Source organism: Phascolarctos cinereus, unplaced genomic scaffold (assembly GCF_003287225.1).
Source record: "Phascolarctos cinereus isolate Bilbo 61053 unplaced genomic scaffold, phaCin_HiC Scaffold_4;HRSCAF=312, whole genome shotgun sequence".
Classification (NCBI taxonomy): domain Eukaryota; kingdom Metazoa; phylum Chordata; class Mammalia; order Diprotodontia; family Phascolarctidae; genus Phascolarctos; species Phascolarctos cinereus.
The window spans coordinates 572960998-572984211 of NW_027555847.1; the positions used below are offsets into that span (position 1 = coordinate 572960998).

Below are 23214 nucleotides of genomic sequence, written 5' to 3' on the forward strand. Positions count from 1 at the left end.
AGTGGTTTGCCATTTTTTTTCTCCAGCTCATTTTAGAAATGAGGAAACTGAAGCAAACAGGTTGAAGTGACTTGCCCAAGGTCACACAGCTAGTAAGTTTCTGAGGCTGGATTTGAACTCATGAAGATGAGTCTTCCTGACTCCAGACTGGGGGATTCTGAGCCACCTAGCTGCCCAAGGGAAGGGTTGTAAGGCTTATTTTAAAAAACAAAACTCAAACACACTGACTCCATGTTAGACGTGCTGTGAAATACACTCAATTTATTCTGTTTAATGTACATAAATTACAAATCATCTGATGCTACCGTGCTCTTTTTTGGGTTAAAACTTTTCTGGGAAAGCCTCCATTTCTTCCTTGATCCTGTTTTCTATGAGCAGTGTGAAGTTGCTGTCTGTGTTTTGAAGATTGTAGCTGACAAACACCTGTTTTTTGGTCTTCCTGGCTAAAAGGAAAGAACACAGGGTCACAACTGGGAATGACAAGTCCTCACTTATTTGTGCTACTAAAGGGTCAGATTTCAGCCGCAAGCTCCCCAGGTGTCCTGTCAACATGAAATGGGGGAAACCTTTGGCCCCAGAGGGGAGGGGAGAAAAGGGGAGAGGGGAATGGAAGGGGAGAGGGGGAGGGGAGCAGAAGGGAGGGGAGGGGAGAGGAAGGGAAAGGTGGGGAAGGAGAGAAGGGGAATAGAAGAGAAGGAAGGGGAGAGAGAGGGAGCAGAAGGGAGGAGAGGAAAAGAGAAGGGGAGAAGGAGGGAAGTAAAGAGGAGGGGAAAGGCGGGGAGCAGAAGAGCTGGTTTGAATATTATGGCCCCTCCACAGACAACATGCAGCACCCACACACCCATCCGAGGGCTCTGGGCCCTTTCTAAGCATCCAGTTGAAAAGGGCTGAGCTCAGTTCAGCCATGAACACCGCCAAGAAGTGACCCCTAAGATCCAAGGCCTGAAAGGCCTCAGAGTGACCAAGTCATTTGGCCTAACAAATTTAAACATGGCACAGGACTTCATTAAATTAGACACCTCCCAATGATCTAAACCACTGGCTAACCCCCAAACTCTAGGGATGTCATAATGTCAAGATATTAGGAGACCCTCTGTCTTCCAGAGCTAAGGCCCAGCAAGCAAGCTGTGCCCTGAGCCAGTCATAACAGCAATCCTTTGTGCTCTCCCTCTGGAAAAATCCCAAAAAATTACTGTATTGCTTTGACCAGTACCACGTGTTCTCTGAGCTCAGACAAGCACCAGATGAGGTCGGACAAATTCAGGTCATGAAGCCCTGCTATGAATCAAACTTGTCACGTTGTTGCTATTACCCCTCATTGTTAGGACTACAGCTCACTTGGGTCCCACCAGTAGGGGCAGGGCCCTGGCACATGTGTCTAATTCCCCTCCTTATCGGCAAGCCGTCTCCCTCACTTTGAAATTAAACTTCTGTTTCTGATTCTCCTGTCTCTAGCCAGCTCTGTTCAGCTCTGGCCATCCACAGGTTACAGACCAGTTAGGTCAGGTTGACATTTCTTAATTAAATTAATTCTGGTTAAATTAATTTTAATTAAATTAATTTAAATTCAACTAAAATTATTTCCTATTTATCCTGTACATAGCTTGCTGGTACGTATTTGTTTGCCTCTTGTCTCTCTCATTAGACTGTGAGCTCCTTGAGGGCAGGAATTGTCTAAATCTTTGTGTCCCCCGCACTTAGCACAGTCCATGGTACACAGAAGGTGCTTAATATTTACTGACTTGCTGACTCACTGAGCTTCTTGAGGAGAGGGACTGTTTCCTGTCTGTCTTTGATCTCCAGCCTTAGCCCAGTGCCTGGTACACAGTGAGCACTCAATAAATGCTTACTGACTAACCAAAAGAAGGCACCCTCAAAAAGAACAGTTTCTGTCCAGTACAATGACTGTGCTGAAGGTAAATTGTCCCTCATGTGGGAATAGAAATCTCAGGGGGGTCTGCCTCTATTTGTCACCAAGGTAGCAGTCCCTCTCCCCGTCCCCAAAGTATAGGAGGTAATCACGAACATGGTCCACTCTTGGTGGCAACAGTAACCTGGCCAAAAAAATATCCAGCCCGCACTGAAATAAGGGGCCCTGCAGGCCTCATTCTGTAGCACCAAGAGCCCTTTTGGAAGGACAGGATGCATCACCTTAGTCTCTGCCAGTCAATTCACAAAGAGCCCCACGGCCTCGTAGCTGCTGCCCTGGGATCCTGGCAGCACAGCCAGGCCCTGCTCTTGTGCCCAGAGCAGCAGCTAGACAAAAAATGAGACACCAAAGCAGATCCATGTTATCCCAAGTTCAGTACCCCAGCAAGTACCTAGGACATGACAAACCACACACTACCTTTCTCAAGCCACAACTTCAGACAACACGGAGGAATCTCACATATGTGGGGACTCAACCCATACATGTAGGAGCCTTCCTGGAACTGGTGACAACAGAATCTAGAGAACTTTGTAATTCTACCGCCTGCCAGGCCCTCCATGGGACCTCATAACAAGAAAAAATATAGAGGAAGAGAAAACATGATAGAAACAGCCTCTCCTTTAGATGGGGGCCTAGTTTTTGAAGGAATTCAATTCCAATCAATTTAACAGATATCTATTAACCATCTACTATGGTTACTTACTTTTTTTACTTACTTACTGCTTGAAAAAAAAAAGAAAAGAAAAATAAGAAAGACAACATGTCCTCAGGGAGCTTATGTTCTAAAGGGAGAATATGATATAGACCCAAATAAGTATGATATAAGGAAGAATGTAATGGATGTGTTAGGGGCAAAAGAGATAACTTCAGACAAAGTACTATGGGAAAATCTGAGGAGAGAGGGATCATTTTTGGTGGGAGGGGTTATCAGAGATGGCTTCTTGGAAAATACAGCTGCTACAACACTTCCTAATTAATGCACAGCTCTGGCTATGGACTGCTGTTAATTTTTTCTTTTTTAAATCACCTTCAGTAACTCCCTATTGCCTCATGTGCCATAACTACAAACTCTTTGGACTGACTTAGATTTAAGACCCTTTGCAAACTCTTTTCATACTACTATCTTCCATGCACTCTGAACGAGCCAACTCAGGCCCACCGGGTTGGTGAAACTGACTAAAAAGGAAAATGAGAAACAATGGAGGAGATGCAGGGAAATAGGCACCACGATGTGTTATTGATGGTGCTGTGAACTGGGTCAGCAATCGATTTGAAACTGCTCCCAAAAGTTATTAAACTGTGCATTCCTTTGGACCCTTCTGATTGGATCATTACAAGGCCAAAGACAGAATGGGACATGACAGGACAGGGAAGGGGGAAGGGGAAGGGAAGGAAAGGAATACTGTTATACCAGAAAAAATGATGGAATTGACAATTCCAGAGAAACCTGGGAAGACTGATGCAGAATGAAGTGAAAAGAAACAGAATTTATACAATGATGTAAAGACAATTTGAAAGACCTATGAACTCTGATCAATGCAAAGACTAATCAGGATGAAAGATAAAGACTGTTACCCACCTCCTGATGGAGAGATAATGGCCTCAATATGTAAAACACATTTTGGAGGATGACCAATGTAGGAATGTTTCTTGCATGACTAGACTATGAATATTTTGTAATAAGGGTTTTTTTCCCCTTAATGGGAAGGGGAAGAAGGGAAAGAGGATGAAAAAAATTTTTTCACTTAAAAAGATAAAATTTAATGAATTTTGAAGCTATTCCCTAACTACATCCTGTTTCCTCCCTTTCTGTGCATGCATAAAAGTGCACTGCCACCCCTCCCCACGCCGGGAATGTACTTACTCCTTCCAAAACTCTCTCTTTGACTTTCTCCTCCTCTATCTCAGGTAGTGGAAAACCCCTTCACCTACCCCCAAAGATTTAGATCACCTGGACAGCCTAAATTTGGCTAATGTCAAGCACTTGTGGGCAATTCTGTAGAGGGGATTCTTGGCCAAGCTGAATGGCTACTTTCAAAATGCAATTATTTAGATAATTTAAATTAGATTAGCAAAAGGCAGGATAAGAAACAAAGGTGGGGAATGTCAGGGGCCAGTTCTAACTTCACGTTTTCTTCTCTCTACTATACTCCCTTAGATAAACGGAAGGTCTGACCACATCACTGCCATCCACCCCTCCGCTGAATAAACTCCAGTAGCTCCCTATTTTGCCTCCAGAATAAAATAAAAATCCTCTGGCTGGACATCAAAGCCCTTCCTAACCTCTCCTGCCCCACCTTCCACCCCAACATGTACTAGGCCATCCAGTGACACTGGCCTCCTGGCTGTTCCTCACACAAGACACTCCCCCTCCCAACATGTTCCCTGGTTGTTCTCCATGCATGGAATGCTCTCCTCCCTCCTCATCAACACCTCCTGGCTTCCTTTAAGTGCCAGCTAAAATCCCACCTTCCACAGGAAGCCCTTCCCAATCCCCCTGAATGCCAGTGCCTTCCCTCTGCTGCTCATTTCCTAATCATCCTGTATACAAGTTTCTTTGTACACAGTTCTTTGCTTGTCGCCTCCTCCATTAGACTCCTCAAGGGCAGAGGTTGTCTTCTGCCTTTCTTTGTACCCCTGGTGCTTAGCAAAATGAGTGGCACATAGTAGGTACTTAATAAATGATTTCAGACTGACGACTGTTTAGTACTGCTATCAATTTCCCCTCACTTGTGTCTCGGTCTCACCTACTTTTGGAGGCAGAATGGAATAAGGAAAGCACATTCTAGCTGCCTAGTGTTATGCAGGAAGAACCCTGTCTCCTAGTCCTAAAATAAGCTGGTCCTTAACCTGTATACAATTTTGTTATTGCTGTTCAGGCATTTTTCAGTCACGTCCAACTCTTTGTGACCCCATTTGGGATTTTCTTGGCAAAGATACTGGAGTGGTTTGCCATTTCCTTCTCCAGCCCCACTTTACAGATGAGGAAACTAAGGCAAACAGGGTGAAGTGACTTGCCCAGGGTCACAGGGCTAGTAAGTATCTGAAGCTGAACTTGAACTCAGGTCTTCCTGACTCCAGGTCCAGTGCTCTGTACCACTTAACTGCCCTCTGTATATGATGTATATCTTATTTTCCATTCATATGTTGGTCTGATGGCCCCTTCAGTGCTCTCCTGTCTTAGGTTCTAAACTGCTATTCATCACAGGCCAGGTTTATACAGAGAGCTCTGTACAGTGCCAGACAGTGCCACCCACAGTGAGTTGCTAAAGGGAAGATGATGATGAAAACTGTTCATTAGCACTAAAAGGAAACAGCCCCTGACTTACTAAAGAGACAAGTCAGTGCATCTACCTGCCCACTGGCCACAGCAGAAGTCAGACAATGCCCAGTGTTGTAAGGGATTACCTAGCTCACTCCACGCCTGAACAAGAATCATCTAGGATATCCCCAAAGGCTCAGCCAGTTTCAGCCTTTGCAGCTTAGCTGTTCAATCACCTTATTTTTAGCATTCTCCTCTATTTAATATGCTCTGTAGACAAAAAGTCAGCAAGGGGAGAAGGGAACTCTGTGGTCACATAATCCAATGCTTCAGGAGAATTCATCTTAGAATGAGGAAGTTAAAAAAAATAGTTTTTCCTCCAAGTGCCTTTCACCCACTTCAAGAGTAACAGCCCAGTTTCCACACCTTGCCTGTCAACAATAGCTTCACAAAAACATTTTGGAGAAAATCATCTCATAAGCACTAATATTTAGACTAGACTAGGAGAAATAAACATGACTAAGTGAAAAATTAACCCCACAATAGGTGAAGGTCTCCTTGAATGCCCATAGAGGAAAAAAGTTGACTTTTGTCTTTTTATATTCCCAGGTGACTTTTGTCTTTTTATATTCCCAGGGTCTAGCCCAGGATGCCTTGAACACAGTAGGTGCTTACTAGATGTCTACTGAATTCAAATGAATTACTAACCCAAGATCAAAGATACAACTCTAGCCATATAAAAAGTAAAAAGAGACATCCTTGTTTCTCTAAACCCTGGCCCAGGATCCTGACACCCCAGGGTAGAGGAAGGTTTTGCAGCTTTGACTTCCAAATCACAGCTGGAGATCAATGTGTGATCATGCAGAATGGGAGCACTACCTGTAGACTAGATCCAGGCCAATTTCCTGATTTTCAAAAAGTGGAATGAGATGGGTTCTGGAAATGAGAGATCAGGAAGCTGGTTATGGGTCCCCAGAGGCTTCTGAGAAGACGGTGAGCCAGGGAGCCTACTCTTTGTGACTCCTTCAACAAAAGCCACAAAAAGGAGGGCTATGTTTACTAAAGCCAAAAAGCTGTCAGCAATCTCCAGGAGAGTCCTAAAAGGAATTATTACAGAGATGGTAGATGAGCATTTCAGATACAAAGCAGTCATCACTAGATGGCAAGTGATGAAGTCCAGCCAGACTAACCTCCAATGTTATAAGAACAAGAGTTCTCATACTGGCAAATGAGGGGAATGCCAATGACAGAATGTATTTTAATTTCAGCAAGACATTTGACAATGTCTCTTGCAAGATATTCTTACGTAGCAGAGGTATGAACTGCATCTTAGTGTAGCTATATAGATTTGTAACGAGTAACTGTCCTTAACCCCCAAATGCATGAATTAACAGAAGAACGCCAACCCAGAGATAGGTCTGTAATGGCATGAAACAAGACTCGACCCGGGGCCCTGTTCTATTTAAAAGTTTTATCAATAACTTGGGTACTTAGTAATTTGCCTACAGTCAAGTCACTTAATCTTCAGAGTCTCAGTTTCCTCATCTGTAAAATGAGGATAATAATACCTGTACCTCACAGGGTTTAAGGAAAGTGTTTTGCAAAAATTAAGGCACTGCATACATGAATGGTTGTCATCATCATTGTAGCCTAATGGAATATTTATCAAATTCCTGAGTAATAAAAAGCTGAGAGGAGATACCTAATACACAGGATAACAGAAATAAAATCCACAAAGATCTCTACAAGCTAAGAATGAGGGCTCAAGTATAATGAGATGAAATGTAATAAGGACAAATGTAAGGTTCAGCACTTGGGTTCAAAAAATTTAAGCACAACTACAAGATAGGACATTAAGGGAGCTGTTCAGTCATCTTCGTCTGACTCTGTAACTAGAGTGGTTTGTACCCGCCACTCTTCTATTTCTTTATTTTACATTCATTTATTTTTTCAGTTGTGTCCGACTATCTGTGACCCCACTTGGTGTTTTCTTGGCAAAGATACTAGTTTGCCATTTCCTTCTCCAGCTCATTTTACAGATGAGAAAACTGAGGCCAACAGGGGTAAGTGACTTGCCCAGGGTCACACAACTAGTAACAGTGTCTGAGGCTGGATTTGAACCTAGGAAGGGGAGTCTTCCTGACTCCAGGCCTAGTGCTCTATTCACTGTGCCACAGTGACTTGGCTTATATAATTCAAAGTGTAGCAGACAATTAGACAAAGAATTGAATTATTTCCCTCAAATATCCTGGTAATTCAGGCAAGACCAGAATGGAGGGCAGAGAGTTTTCTTTTTATCTTTATAGATGCTTAATAAATGTTTGAATTGAAAGTGACCCTGGTTTAGGTAATGGGAAAGCAAGGCTGGCCTAGAGGAGAAGCAGGGAGATGATGGGTTAAGGCACAGTAAAGGTAATCTTAATTTCTTGAGGACCTTTAAGTTTGAAAAAAGGAACTGATATTTTAATGAATAGCCTAAGACCAAAATATTTAGAGGAAGTAGTTTCAAACTTTATTTAGTGTGTCTAGAATACTGCCCATGAATTATTGCAAATTCTGAATTAGTGCAATCTAAATTTGTTTTGGTGCTGGTCAGTCATTTCAGTCATGTCCAACTCTTCATGATCCCTTTTATTTTGTTTTTGGGAAAAGACACTAGAGTGGTTCTTTTTTACAGATGAGGAAACTGAGGTAAAAAGGGTTGTCCGGGGTAACACAGCTAGTTAGTGTCTGAAGCCAGATTCTAGTTCTCTTACCACCCTGATTAAATGAATGAAAAAAAACATTATCATTCACTTACTATATGTCAGGCACTGTGTTAAATGCTAGGAAAACACATCCAAAAGATATATGGTCCCTGTGCTTAGGGCAATTATATTCTAACCTAACACGATAACCCACAGAGGGGAGGATTGGCCAGAGCAGGGTATTTTGGGCTGGGAAGTCACAATGATGAGTGAAGCAATAGGCCAATCAATTGACTTGCCTTTTGTAGAAACACTAGTAGTACTGATTTGAAGATAGTTTCCAGGGCAAGAGGTGTACATTACACATTTAGTGGCATAGAGTGAAGAAGTCTAGAAAAACACGGGTTGGGTTGCTGGGGTAGGCCTAACTATGGTGAACCTTCATAAATTATAGTATCCAGGAGCTTTGTGGCACAGTGAATAGAGCACTAGGCCTGGAGTCCGGAAGACTCCTCTTCCTGGGTTCAAATCCAGCCTCAGACACTGTTACTCGTTGTATGACCCTGGGCAAGTTCATTTTAACATCACAGGAAGGGTCAAAGAAAGTTACTTCTTCATTCTCACAAGTGTGTCTACTGCCCCAAAAAACGCTGAAGACCCAACAACGGGTCTAGAGCAGAGGTGTCAAACGCACAAACCCCACAGCCCCCACATAAAGCCTGCAACACTGACAAGTGCTCCCTGAACCAGATTAAAATGTAATTGGGAAATATTTAACAAAATCAATAAAAATCAATAAAAAACAGATGAGGTTAATATGTAGTTTTCTAAGTCAATACAACACATGCCCACAGGGATCTTTACATATGGCTAGTGGCTCTCATTTCTATTTGAGTTTGGCATTCTGATCTAGGGTATGTGTCAATGTGTATGGCATTTCTGGGGCCAATGGACTGGGGGAGGGAAAATGAATTTTGCTTAGAGACCCAGACATTAAACTTACACCATAACTCTATCTCCTAGTGAGAGAAATATTTATTTCTCTTATATAAATAACCAATAATGATTGAGATGAAGATTTCCCCTTCCTGTTTCCTCATTCAGAAACAAACCCCCCATAAGTTATTCAACCAATCCTTGTGAAGGACATTGCTGATAGATGAGACTGGCCAATCCTCACCCAAGTAGAAGCCCTTACAAGGAGAATTCAATCTAGGTGGAATTCTTAGCCACCATGTTCACTGTTCACTGGCTGGGTGGAGGAGAGATCCTTTTGTACAGACTGCCTGAGGCTCAGGAGTAGTCTGGTTTGAAGATGAGTCTCTCTTTGTCCATGAGTGATGAGATCAGAGTCCTGTACCCAGCCCTCATTAGAACAGACCCACCTCGCATTATAACATTCGGTCTCTCATTAATTGTTAACCAATCAGAATTAATTCCTACCTGTTGGGAACACCAAATGACCATCATTTTATTAATTATGTTCTAGCCCTAATTAATAAAAAGATTAATTACCCAAAAATGAGGTTTTTCAAACTTTTCATCCATGACATTAGGCTGCCTTCACCTACTTCTTATGAAGTAGAAAGAACTTTGAATTATGAGTCAGGAGAACTTGATTCTAGTCTCGGCTTTGCCATGTCTAGCTTCATGACCCTAAGCAAGTCCCCAGCCTCTCTTGGCCTCAATTTCTGATATGTAAGAGAGCTGGACTGGATGGTCTCTAATATCTCTTCTACTTCTCACATGTCATGGTTCCATGTTTCTAGAGCTTCAGCCAAGATCTAAAGAGATGAATTACTTTCAGGAGTGAAGCTTAATAAATCTGTCACCAATCAACCTGGCAGGCAACCAACCCAACCCAACTGAGAAAATGCTGGCCCTGAGACAAAAGGGTAATTTGTGGCAGACAAACCATTCCATGAGCAGAATGAGCATCAAGAAAATGCATTGGACAAAAATCTATACTTCCACTGATGCCATATCAGATAATTAATTATTCCCTTAAAGGAAAATCTGCTCTACAAAGTAAGGCGTTTCAGCATTCCGTTAAAGAGTGAGCTCCCCATGTCTTTAAGTGATCTTACAGAAGACTTTTGAGCATCAGATCTACTGTGTAAAATGAGGTATTATGTACATACCTAATCGCTGAGCAAGACAGTTAGAGGTTGTGTCAGAGGTATCTCCAAGAAGGGAAGTGGACACTGGAATGGAGTCCTGAGAGCAAAACAAAGAATGAATTACTGTTACTCTGGCCAAGAATAAGATTACCCATACCTCAAATGCTTCTTCTGTCTTAGAATGGTAGTGTTAAATCCCTACACATATTTTTGTTCAGTTGTTTCCAATCATGTCTGACTCTTAATGACCTCACATTTGGGGTTTTCTTGGGATTTGCCATTTCCTTCTCCAGGTCATTTTACAGCTGAGGAAACTGAGGAAAACAGGGTGAAGTGACTTGCCCAGGGTCACATTGCTAGTAAGTGTCTGAGACTGGATTTGAACACAGGAGGATGGGTCCTCCTGACTTCAAGCCCTGCCCTCTACCCACTAAACCACCTTGCTGTCCCTACATGCCTACTAAGGCAGGAGAGAGGTAAGGTCTGCATAATCCTTCAGATGCCTTAATGTAGCATCCACTATTTACAAGGTAAGTGCTAAGCTCTCTGAGCACAGATCAGCTGAAGTTGATACTCAGGTGCTAGAACTCACATGATCATGTTGAAGGTCAACTTCCTCTTGCCCTGCAGCAGATACAACACCAAGTAAAGAGGGGAATTCTAGGGTCTGAGCATGGACTATCACTTCTCAACCAGCACCAGCATCCTGGAAGCCAGGACGTCTTACCTCCTCAACTACACCTATAACAAACCAGCTGCCTGTATTTGGAAAAAGTCCCCTTTCCCTCCAGTGACTCTACTATGTTCTACACAGTTAATGAGGAAAATATCCTAAGAGGCAAGATTAATAATGCACTTAGGATAAGAAAGGAAGCAGTCAAATGGGGAGAAAAAAATCTTTGTATCAAATTTCTCTGGTAAGAGTTTAGTATAAGATATACAAACAATTACAGATACAGAGAGAAAAATAGATGATACAGATATAAATGATGTAGCTGTACAGATGATATTGATATAGACGTAGAAAAGACCAAAAGCCACTTCCCCAGTTGATAAGTTGTCAAAGGAAATGACCAAACAGTTCTCAAAAGAACTGCAAAGTATTCACAACCACATGAGAGAATGTTCCAAATCACCAATAATAAGAAAAATGCAAACCAAAAACAACAGAGCTTTCATTTAGTGTTGCAGTGTCGAAGGGGTTGTAGGAAGGAAGGAGACAAGCACTAGTGAAACACCTACTATGTGCCAGCCAGTGTGCTAGACTCTTTCCAAATATCTCATTTGATCCTCACAACAGCCCTGGGAGGTAGGTGTTATTATTATTCCCATTTTACAGCTGAGGAAACTGAGGCAAACAGAAATTAAGTGACCCGCCCAGGGTCACACAGCTAGTAAGTGTCAGAAGCCCGATCTGAACTCAGGTCTGACTCCAGGCACAGCACTCTATAACTCTGAGTTATCTAGCTGATTGAGCTTTCTAGATGCTTCCAGCTGTTTTCCTGTAGGAAGATCCATACCCTGGTACACTGTTGATGGAACTGTGAATCAGTATAACCAATCTGGAATCAAATAAAGTGACTAAAATGTCCATTTGAACCAGAAATTACCAGGCTTATTCCCCAGGGAGGCTATTGATAAGAAGAAAGTCCCATGTGCAACAAATGATGGATAGCAGCACTTTGGGGGATAGCAAAAAACTGAAAACCAAGTGGATGCCCATCCATGGGGAATGGCTAAACAGACTGTGGGACATGAATGTAATGGAATATTACTGTTCTCTAAGGAGTGATGCATATAGTGAAAACAGAGAAGCATGGACTGAGATAGAGTGAAGTAAGCAGAGCCAAGAAAACAATACACGTAACAATAAAATGGAAAAAAACCAGCGTGTACAAAAACCGCATACATACAAAAAGTAAATGTGGCAAAATTCTGAAGACCAACCATGGCTCAGAAGAAGAAATGAGAAGTTACTTCATTTACTTCTCTTTGCAGAGGTTTACAAGTACTGTACTTACAAACTTTTTTGGAGGTACTAATCAATGATACTGATTTTGTCTTCTTTTTCTGGGGGGGAAGAGTCTTTAAAAAATATCATTTGTTATATGGGATGGCTCTCTGGGAAAGGAAGATAATAGAGGAAATGATGGTAATATAAAAGAAAGCTATCAATAAACACTTATTTAAAAAAATTAAAAGGTCACTAAAAGAAATTTGAAAAATTCACAAAGGACTGTTAGGGACCACATGGATAAAATATTGTGTGTGTGTGTGTATGTATATATGCACACATATATATGTATATATGTATATGTATATATGTATATGTATATATGTATATGTATATATGTATATGTATACATAATATATGTATATAATATATAACCAAATGCAATTGCTATATTGAATATTTTTACTTAAAAATTTTCTATGTCACAAGTGTAGATTCAGTGAAGGAAAAGAGGTATCAAAATGACTGATTTAAAGACAAAAGGCATCAATAATTTTTTTAAAAAGAAAATTGGATAGGAAATGTGGCATATTTTCACTTCCTCATTAAGGGATTCACACACAAAAAAAATTTTAATTAAAAAAAAATAAAAAACATTAGCACTACTCCACAACCTCACTAAAGGCTGTTTTCACTAGAAGCATTGTTAAAAAGATGGCTTGTGAATGCTCAGAAAGCAGCCCCTCATTAGAAAGGGTCCACCTCTCATTATAAAATTCCTCTAATTAACTGTTAACCAATCAGAGTTGATTGCCACCCTCAGGAATACCCACTCTTCCAAGGGCATATAAGCATTGAGTGGGTTCCATGAGGGATCTTGCCACTAGTTATCCACTAGCATAATTAATAAAATGATTAATTACCCAGAAACTATGTCTCGCATACTTTTTATATATCAAAAATCTTCTCTCCCACACTTTCCTTTGGAGCCTACCAAACACTGAGCTAGCTCTGGCAATGAGTGTGTCAACCTCATTATTAATGTGTACATCTGTGGAGAGTACACTACCAAGATAAGTGACCTTATCCATAGCATTCAAAACTTCTCCATCTGCTGTAACCGATGGTTCCACGTATGGATGGTGGACCTGTGTTAGGCCAAATTAGCACAAGCAGCAGAGAATGAAGCCATACTTTGTTGCATCTCAGCTTCAGAGGCTGCACTGAGCGCCCAGTCATCTGCAAACAGAAAATCACACACCAACACTCCCTCCATTTTGGTCTTGGCTTGCAGCCTTTTCAAGTTGAAGAATTTACCATCAGTGCGGTAGCTGACCTTCACATTGTGTTTGTCCCATTGAAGGCATTTGACAACATGGCTGAAAACATCATGTTAAAAAACATGGGAGCAAGCACACAGCCTTGTTTCACTCCATTGGTGACTGGGAAAGCAAAAGAGCATTGTCTGTTACCCAGAATCCAGGCAAGCGTGCAGTCATGAAACTGACATACAATGTAGAAGAGAAGAGGGATTAGACTGACTATCAAACTGAAGGTCTATTGAGCCATTGTGCTGACCTCATTGTTGTATGCCTGTGGAACCTGGACAGCATACCAGCATCATGCCAGGAAACTGAACAGCTTCCATTTGAATTGTCTTAGGAAGATTCTGAAGATCACCAGGCGGGATAAGATACCAGACACTGTGGTCCTTTCTCAAACTAAACTACCAAGCATTCAAACTCTACTTCAGAGAGAGCAACTCTGGTGGGCTGGCTTCATTGTTTGAATGCAAAATGTATGCTTGCCAAAAAGACTATTTTATGGAGAACTCACACAGGGCAAGTGTTCACCTGGTGATCAGAAGAAGCAATACAAGGACACTTTCAAAGTCTCTCCTAAGAATTTTGGAACTGATTGTGTGACATGGGAGACACTGGCACAGGACCGCCCAGCATGTCATGCCCACATCAGAGAAGGTGCTGTTACAAGCAAAGCAGAATTGAAATAGCTCAAAAGAAACTTAGGATGTGAAAATCTAGAGAGTCCGCCCTGAATGTTCACATGGACTGTTTGTGGCTGACCTGTGGTAGCACGTCCCATGCACATATTGGTCTGTTCAGCTACAATCGGATGCACTGTAACCTAAATCTTGCACAGTGATGTCATTTTGGGCCTCTTCCAGAAAGGAAGGACAACCTACCAACCAAGCAACATCACAAATACACTGACCAAATCGGATGGGATCTGTAATATTCCTGACCTGGAAGTCCTCACTTCCCCAACAAAGGGACAGAGGTAAATTTTCTAAGGATGGAAATCAGTCATTAAAATTACACAGCATTCAATCTCATTTTACAATTCTTTCCATTTACATTGTCATAGTCCTTGTGTGCTATTTTCCTGGTTCAGCTTATTTCACTCTGCATATGTTCATGTAAGTCTTCCCATATTTCTTTAAATTTCAAGCTATTAGATTTCAATTCAATAAACATTAAGTGTCTACAACATACTAAGCCCTGGGCTAAGTCATGGCTTGTTATCACGCTGCCTTCATTTTCTTTTTTAACAGTATTGGCAGACCTAGGGAATGCCACAGATATAATATTCCTGGATTTCAACACAGCATGTAACAAAGTTCCCCCTAATATGGGTGGAGACAAGATGCTGCATAATAGCACAAGGTGGGTGGACTGTTAACTGGTTGACTATACAAGGCCAGGGGTGGGGAACCTGCAGCCTCGAGGCTTGTATGTAGCTTTCTAGGTCCTTGGGTGCAGCCTTTTGAGTGAGTCCAAGTTTTACAGAACAAATCCTTTTATTAAGGGGATTTGTGAAGTTTGGATTCAGTCAAAGGGCTGCACTTGAGGACCTAGAGGGCCACATGTGGCCTGGAATCCACAGATTCACTACCCTGTACTAGGCTAAAGACTGATTATTGGATCAGTGTCAACCTGGGGGAAGGTGCCTAACAGACTCAGCCCTTGGCCCTGTTCTGTTCAGCATTTTTACCAACTGAATAAAGGCTAGCTCAAGGAGGTGACTGTCCTTTGTGTACTATACACTAGTCAAACAATATCTCAACGACTGTGTACAGGTGACTGGGTACCTCATTTTAAGATAGCCAATGACAGACTGAATTATATCTACAGGAGGGTGAGCATAGTGGTGACTGGGCTATGTCACATGAAGGTCACTGAAGGAACCAAGCAAGACACAAGCATAAGCATAGAGATGGGGCAGTCAGTGTATCAGTCTCTGTGTATATGTGTGTGTGTGTGTGTATATATATATATATATATATACACACACATATATATATGTATATATATATGTATGTATATATGTGTGTGTATATATGTATATGCATACGTGTACATAAACATATATGTATATGTGTATATACATGTATGTGTGTGCATTGAGAAGAGAATTTATAATTTTCATATTAATTGATACAATACATGTAATGAATATACTAATAATTTAGTTTTCTCAAGAGCTGACTCTCTGGCATGGGAGTCAGAGTTCACAATGCAGCTTAAACTGATTAATCAAAACTGACAACGCTCACAATCACTGAACCTTAATTAAATGGAATCAAAGACTGTAGAACCTGTTGCTGTCACAGAACTCCGGTTCTATACTTTAGGGGAGGTGGTCACAACCCCCAAAGACTTGGCTCCAGAATTGTTACATTGTGGGATTTACAGGTTTCTCATGATAGACCACTAAATAATTGTTTGTAATGTATCTTCCCCAGTTGTGATTTAAGTATATAATCTGTGCTTTTACTTCAGCAAAGAGAACATTCCTCACTCTGAAACTGATTAATTAAACTACTTGATTACTGGCACTCCCATCACTAGGCCTGCTTTGTGTGGCTCCAACCATTCACAGATTGGAGACTGGCTCAGTAAAATCCTGTTCACAATATGTATATGCAGGTGTGTATATGTGTGTGTGTGTGTGTGTGTGTGTGTGTGTGTGTGTGTGTGAATACACATGTGGGTATCTATATATAGATTCAGATAGATAGACAGATTCATCTATATATAGATATACACACATATGTGGAGAGAGGGGAAAGGGGAAGGAGAGAGCAAAACAGAGTGAGATGGGGCCATCAGTCAATAAACATTAAGTGCCTGTTATGTGACAAATAAAGTGGGGAGGGAGGGCACTGAGGGGGGCACAATGTATAGAGTGCTGGTCCTGAAGTCAGGAGGAGTCATCTTCCTGAGTTCAAATCTGGCCTCAGATTCTTGCTAGCTGTGTGCCCCTGGGCAAGTCACTAACCCTGTTTGCCTCAGTTTTCACACCTGTAAAATGACCTAGAGAAAGAAATGGCAAACTACTCTAGTATTTTTGACAACAAAACCCCAAATAGGGTCATGAAGAGTTGGACACGACAGAAAACAGACTCAACAACAACAAAAACATGCCAAACATTGTGTTTAGCACTGAAGATACAAAGAAAAGCCAAAACAATTGAACCAAAAAAACCCCCCAGTATCTGCCCTCAAGGAGCTTAGAGAAATAGAGAAAACAATGAATCATACAAATGGGAAAAGGACTCACATGTACAAAAACATTTACAGCAGCTCTTTTTGTGGTGGCAAAGAATTGGAAATTGAGAGGATGCCCATCAATTGAGGAATGGCTGAACAAGCTGTGGTATATGAATATAATGGAATACTACTGTGCTATAAGAAATGATGAGCAGGCAGATTTTAGAAAAACTTGTAAAGACTTGTATGGACTGATGCTGAGTGAAGTGAGCAGAGCTAGGAGAACATTGTACACAGTAACAGCCATGTTGTTCGATGACTGACTTTGACAGACTTAGCTCTTCTCAGCAATGCAAGGATCTAAGACATCTCCAAAAGTCTCATGATGGAAAATGCTATCCACATCCATACAAAGAACCATGGAGTTTGAATGCAGATCAAAGCATACTATTTGTTATTTTTTTCCTCTGTTTTGTTTTGTTTCCTCTTTCTTGTGGTTCCTCCTATTGGTCCCAATTCTTCCTTACAACATGACTAATGTGAAAATATGTTTAATAGGAATGTATATGTACAAATGTCTTGAGGGGAGAGGGAGGGAGGGGAAGAAAAATTTAAAACTCAAAAGCTTATGGAAGTGATTGTTGAAAATCAAAAATTAATTAATTAATAATAAAATTTAAAAAAAAGAAAACAATGTGCAAATAACTAGGTATATAAAGACAGATACAGAGTAGATGGAAGAGAGTCTGAACAAGGAAGACATCAGCTGCTGAGAAAACTAAGAAAACCTCCTTCAGAAGGTAGCCTTTGAGTTGAGCCTTTAAGGAAGACAAGGAAAAGGCTCCCTCCAGCACTAGAATTCCTACATTGGAAATACCCTCTTGCCCTGAAGCCTCTCCCTTTGACTGGATGGCTCCTTCCAAAACTTCCACTTAAGGAGAACTCATGTCTCATTGCTCTCCAAACTGCACCACTTTTCTCCTATCATCTCTCCAGCACCCTTCCTTCTTCTGCTTCCTTTTACGCATCATCTTCTCCCATCAGAATGTGAGCTCCTTGAAGGCAGAGAACATCTTTCTTTTTGTTTGTATTTGTATCCCCAGCACTTAGCACAGGGCCTAGCATGGAGTAAAAATTCTTAATAAACAATGGCCGACTAACAGGGAGGACAAAGCATTTCAGGCACAGAGGACAGCTGGTATGAAAGAGATGAGAGATGGGAGTGTCACAGGGAAGAAACTACAAGTAGGCTAGTTATCACTAGATGGAAGAGTACACATTGGGGAACTAAGGGAAAGAAAACTGGAAATGGAGGAAGGATATCCTTCCTCCTATCCCTAGCCTATCCTTCCTCCATTTCCAGTTTCACATACACACATATATGTACATACACACACACACCTATGGACATACATGTATGTGTGTCTATATGTGTGTCTATATTTTTAGAGGTGATTAGGGAGTCACTGGAAGTCAGTAAGCTCAGTTCCTCCCAAGAGGAATTCTGTAAAGATGACCTGGTCATGTGCATTAAGTGTTTTTTAATAAAGTTTTTTTTTCAAAGAAGGAAATATAATTTAGTAAGGCTATACTTTCCTTTCAAGTTCCAAATCTATGATCCATGAATAAAGCTTATGCAAGCAAAGCAACTATGAACTTGCGCCTTGTGTCAGACAAAGTGAATCCTTTGAACCCAGCAACCAGGACCAAGACAACTGGTGGCAGCCAGGAGATCTCTGATCATTGGCCAAGACAAGGAGTTCTAAGGCAGAGAGTGAGGGAGATAAGGGAGCTCATGGCTGATGGACTCTTTTTCTTTTTTTTTCCATTCTAATTTTTATTTTATTTTTTAAATGTATTTTATTAATTTATTTTGATTTGTCAACAATCACTTCCATATGCTTTTGAGTTTAAAATTTTTCTCCCCCTTCCTCCTCACCACCCTCCCCAAGACGGTGCACAATCTGTTATAGGCTATACATTTACATTCCTATTAAACATATTTTCACATTAGTGATGTTGTAAGTAAAAATTGAAACCAGTAGGAGGAACCATCAGAAAGAGGAAACAAAACTCAACAGGAGAGAAAAAAAAATGATAGCGATTCAACTTCCATAGTTCTTTCTTCGGATATGGATAGCATTTTCCATCACAAGGCCTCTGGAGATAGATGTCTTAGATCCTTGTAATGCTGGGAAGGGGTAAGTTTGTCAATATTAGTCATCTCACAACATGGCTGTTATTATGTACAACATTCTCTTGGTTTTGCTCACTTCACTCAGCATCAGACCATACAAGTCTTTCCAGGTTTTTCTGAAGTCTGCCTGCTCAATATTTCTTATAGCACAATAGTATTCCATTACATTCATATACCACAACTTGCTCAGCCATTCCCCAATTGATGGGCATCCTCTCAATTTCCACTTCTTTGCCACCACAAAAAGAGCTGCTATGAAAATTTTTGTACATGTGGGTCCTTTTCCCATTTGTATGATCTCTTTGGGATATAGCCCTAGAAGTGCTATTGCTGGGTCAAAGGGTATGCACATTTTTATAGCCTTTGGGCATAGTTCCAAATTGTTCTCCAAAATGACTGGATCATTTCACAACTCCACCAACAATGCGTTAGTGTTCTAATTTTCCCACATCTTCTCCAACACTGATGGTCTCTTTTTCTCAGAACAACTGGAGCTAAGGATATCTGCTAGGAGAGAGGAGGGGAAGATGTTGGAAGCTTGAGGAAAGGAAGTGAAAAAAGCCAGTGAGGCAAATGGAACAGGATCCACCGGTGAAGAATAAAAGTCCTGCCAAAAGTCCAATAGTAAAGGCCCAGTTGAGATTGATGGAAATGATCAATTACAGGGTCAAGACTGTGAAAAGAAGAAAATCAGATTAGAACAGGAGAATATGGGGCAGCTAGGTGGTGCAGTGGATGCAGCTCTGGCCTTGGCGTCAGGAGGACCTGAGTGCAAATCTGGCCTCAGACGCTTGACATTTACTAACTGTGTGACCCTGGGCAACTCACTTAATCCCAACTGCCTCACCAAAAAGAAAAAAAAAAGAATAGGATAGAGTGCCTGGAAGATGCAGTGAGAATAAAGTTTAAATAAGAGTGTAGTAAAGCATTATATAAAATATTAAAAATGCAAATAAGGGAGGAGGAAGTTCAAAAAAGGACACACACACAAGCAAAGTAGTCTTGTTACAACCTTGTTACATTTAATATGCAAAAACTATCAGCAACAGGTTCAAAATTTCATATGCAAAACTTCATATATTAAAATTTTTCATGTTTTCAATATTTAAGTTATAAATTTTTAAAAAAGAAAGATTTAACTTTAAAGGAGTGAGAACAGAGGGAGAGAAGAAAGGACAGGAGGTGAAGATCCTGGGAAGAATTTCTGAGTTGGAAGATCATTAATTAAGGCATCAATGGATGTTGGTATAAATGTAGCTAAGGTAGAAGTAGGTCATGAAAAGTTAGGAGGATGACCTGACCTTACTGAAAAAAGAGGGAGACCCTGATCCAAAGATCTGACTTTTTGTTGTGCAGTCTCATCAGACTCTTTGTGACCCCATTTGGGGTTCTCTTGGCAAAGATACTGGAGTGGTTTGCCATTTCCTTCTCCAGCTCATTTTACATATGAGGAAACTGAGACAAACAGGGTGAAGTGACTTGGCCAGGGTCACACAGCTAGTAAGTATCTGAGGCCAAATTTGAAGTCATGTTTTCCTGACTCCAGGCCCCAGCCATCTAACCGCCCAAGATCCCACTGGTAGGAGGAATATGTGAAAGGAGGAAAAAGACATACAATGTGGAATTTATAGCAAACCGGAAACAAAGTAGATGCCCATTGACTGGGATGAACAAACCATGTAACCTGAGCGTGGTGATGTGTTACTGCACTCATATGCTGAATGTGAAGAAGGAGAGGCATGGGAAAACTTATAAGATGTGATCCAAAAGCCACAAAGCAATATAAACAATGACTACAACAACGGAAGTGGAACAGATAACCACAAGAAAAATCAAAAGTGAATGCTGTATAATTATATGATGAAGCTTAGCTCCAAGAGACATGAGAACATACCTGCCTCATTTTTTCAGAGGTAACTATGAATGTGAAACATTGCATAGACTGTCAAACATAACTGATATGTTGATTATTTTTGTCATGCTGTTTATTTTTCCTTTTTAAAAAAAAATCTTTGTCATAAAGCATGGCTCTTAGTAGGGAAGAGATGAGAGACTTGAAGGTGATATAAAATTTTTTTTAATAATAATATTGTATTTATAATGTAAGTATGTGTTGTAAAATGTGACCTCCCTAGGGAAGATTGGGGTCCCCACTAGGGAAACGCATAACTGAATGTGGTTAATCTCCACCCCTAACCCCCATGACCTGCACGCTTAGCATCGGAGAAACCATCAATCTCATTTATGCCATAGCCAGCATCCTCCTACCCCATGTTCATTTCCTTAGGGATGTCGGAGAAGGGCAGTAAAATAACAGGGGAAAAAAGGCAGTAGGATGAAGTGGGGTTGGAGATTCAGAAGGAAATAAAAGACAAGGTTGCACAGGAGCCCAATCAGCCTTCTAGGAACAGCATCCACCTGGATGCGTACGTTCCCCAAACTGCCAAGAGCCCAAGCACCGACTAGTGCAAATCCCATTTCTCATCCACCCAAGGAAAGGCAAGGTCCACCCCCTTGCACCCTCAGCAGCGCCAAGTGCGCCCAGCCCTTGCAGGAGCTCGCTCCAGGGCCGCCTTCTACTAAGCCCAGAAACTCCTCCCGCGCCCGTGCCCGCGCCCGTGCCCGGCGACTCACGTAACGGTTGCACATGGCCACGGCGAGGTTGCGCAGGTTGGGCGTCGCGCCCACCCACAGGAAGAGCGAATCCGTCAGCCGCATCACGTGGAAGTGGATGAGCTGCTCCCACAGCCTGGCGCTGAAGTTGTGCAGCGAGATGTCCCCGTTCCCAGGCGCCGGCGGCCCCTCCATGCTGTCCTGGGCTTCCCAGCGTCCCTGTGCAGCCAGTCCCCGTGCCACCAATCGGGCTTTCCCCGGCCCCCGCCAGGCCAAAGCAAGCGATAGCCGAAAGAGGGAGCCAGGATTTCGCTTTCGGTTTCCAAGGGGAGTGGGGAAGGGTGGGAGAGAAAAATGCTCATTGGGTGCAGTGACCGGCCTCGGGCAGAACCTTACTGCTGCTTTATCTTTCCTACAACCCAGGATTGCACTCACAAACTGATTAGAAACCCTTGTGTACACCTGTAATTGCGGGGTTTGTGCCTGTTGTGTATTTATTCGTACCTTTAAAGATATTTTGCGGACCCATTATAGTTACAATTTGTTTTACTTACAAATTTATTTGCAAAATTCTTTACCACCCCCTCTTGTCTCTTCAGCTTGGTCCCGAGTTCCTCAACTCCACTTAGGAAGTTAAAGCTTTGCACCCAGGGATCAAAATCCTCAACTTTAGAAACGCCTAAGACAAATCCTATTTCTCTGAAAAGAAATATAAATACATTTTATTGTAACTTTTTTTTTGCATCACATTTCCTTGCACCACTCCTTCCAAACTGAACTCTCCTTTATGACCAGAGAAAGAGAAAGAGACAGAGAGAGAGAGAGAGAGAGAGAACATCTCTCTCAAACATCATGGCCCAAAATATCTGCACCTGTGACCCGATCTACCCATATATTTGGTCCTATTAGTGCTGCCTTTCTGTGAGGGGGAGATAATCTGTTACGAGGGACTTTGATTGCTTTTCCTTTTTTTTTTTTAATTACTCAGAATTTGACGTCCTTTAGTGACTTTTCATTCACTTGTCGTTGGTTATATCGTTCTCTTGGTTCTGGATCGGCTGATACACATCTTTCTATGCTCCTCTGAATTCTTCATATTGTTTATTGTTCCACAATACTATTACATTCCATTCATATACTATAGTTAGGAGTTTGGGGGGGTGTCAGCTATTTCCAAACAATGGGCACCCATTTTATTTCCAGGTCTTTGCTACCTCAAAGATTAATATGACTATTGTGATACTTGGACTTTTGCTTCTATCATTCCCTATCTTCTACATATGGAAATGTGTCTGGTCAGCAGGTTTTTGGTTTGGGACATCCACCAAGTCTAAAGGCCAAGAGTGGATTGGACCAGTAGCCTAGCAGTGGACTGGCACATCTAGCCAGCACCTCCCAGTCCCTACAAGGAGCAAGCCCAGATCAGTTTATCATCCATTGCAGATATCCTACCCTTGTAGGTGCCAGACCAGCCAGCCAGATGAGCTAATGATCTGTCACCAACACCATAACTCACAGCAAATTCAGTGAGGGCTATTTGGAGAAAGAAAGGGCAAACAGTTCTGGAGGTGTGAATTTCCTTGGCTATGTGTGTTTCCTACACATGTGCCTTGCTACTCTTGTACTTTAAGTTCATACCCATTATCTTCCCGCCATCATTGACTCTGTGTGTATTTGAGGTGGTGTACACCCCTCTTGTTAGGGGAAATGCTTTGTAACTACTGTTCTTACTATACCTGTTGACTAAGTCCATTTGCTAAAGAAATGAACCGATTGGCTGATTGTTAAGAGGAAGCATACCAGTGGAGGCTAATGTGAGGACAGACACCAAACAGGTTACCCTAGAATTTGAAAGTAGTAGCAGTAAGTCCCTCTGAGAAATAGGTTTGCCAGCACCAATGTAAGTTGGGTGAGTGAGCCTGAGGGAGGCATTATTAGGA

General features: G+C 41.6%; 1 protein-coding gene across 1 annotated transcript; it reads right to left on the reverse strand.

Moving 5' to 3' along the window:
- Positions 1-228: 228 nt before the first annotated feature.
- On the reverse strand, positions 229-21549 carry PSMG4 (proteasome assembly chaperone 4). The gene is made up of 3 exons (XM_020976681.2): positions 21296-21549; positions 10021-10096; positions 229-443 (listed from the first exon to the last, which is right to left on the reverse strand). The coding sequence occupies exons 1-3, from the start codon at positions 21467-21469 to the stop codon at positions 322-324; spliced, it is 372 nt and encodes a 123-aa protein (XP_020832340.1). The 5' UTR covers positions 21470-21549; the 3' UTR covers positions 229-321.
- Positions 21550-23214: the final 1665 nt, after the last annotated feature.